This window comes from Charadrius vociferus, unplaced genomic scaffold, assembly GCF_000708025.1.
Source record: "Charadrius vociferus isolate BGI_N301 unplaced genomic scaffold, ASM70802v2 scaffold31, whole genome shotgun sequence".
In the NCBI taxonomy this organism is placed as follows: domain Eukaryota; kingdom Metazoa; phylum Chordata; class Aves; order Charadriiformes; family Charadriidae; genus Charadrius; species Charadrius vociferus.
In genome coordinates this window covers 2,614,282-2,614,721 of record NW_009646966.1, presented here as the reverse complement: position 1 = coordinate 2,614,721, position 440 = coordinate 2,614,282, and the positions used below count along the sequence as shown (strand labels likewise).

The 440-nt window shown below is 61.6% G+C and overlaps 1 protein-coding gene across 1 annotated transcript in view; it reads right to left on the bottom strand.

Annotated features, from left to right (window-relative positions):
• Nucleotides 1–280, bottom strand: part of DLX5 (distal-less homeobox 5) — a 2,632-nt gene extending 2,352 nt beyond the window's left edge. The window contains exon 1 of the mRNA XM_009895363.1: nucleotides 5–280. Coding sequence (XP_009893665.1) covers nucleotides 5–280 — 276 coding nt within the window. The remainder of the gene's footprint in view (nucleotides 1–4) is intronic.
• Between the last annotated feature and the right edge of the window lie 160 nt (nucleotides 281–440).

Sequence of the window (440 nt, the reverse complement as noted above, 5' to 3'; positions counted from 1 at the left end):
CTGCATAGGCTTTGGCAGGATAGTTCCCAGCAGATCCGTTCATGCCGTGGTACTGATACTGATAAGGGTTGAGCGCTTTGCCGTAGGAAGCCGAGGTAGGCGAGCAGTAGCCGTGCGGGGCTCCCCCCGCCGGGCTGTAGTAGTCGGAATCCGTAGCCGAGGACTCGGGTAAAGTGGGAGATTCCTGGGACGGGTGGTGCATGGCTGCGGCCGTCTGGAAAGGAGCCTGGAAGTCGCCGGATCTGATGTTGGGGACCCTTCTGTCAAATACTCCTGTCATAGCTCGGAGCCGGCGGCGGGCTGGGGATGGCTGCCGGGGCTGCTCGGGTCTAAGCAGACATGTCTGGGGGAGGAGGCTGCGGCGCTCTGTCTGTCTCCGGCAGACTGCTGGCTGGGGCGCAGCATAGGCTTGGGTTAAACCTTAATTTCGCGCTTTCGCA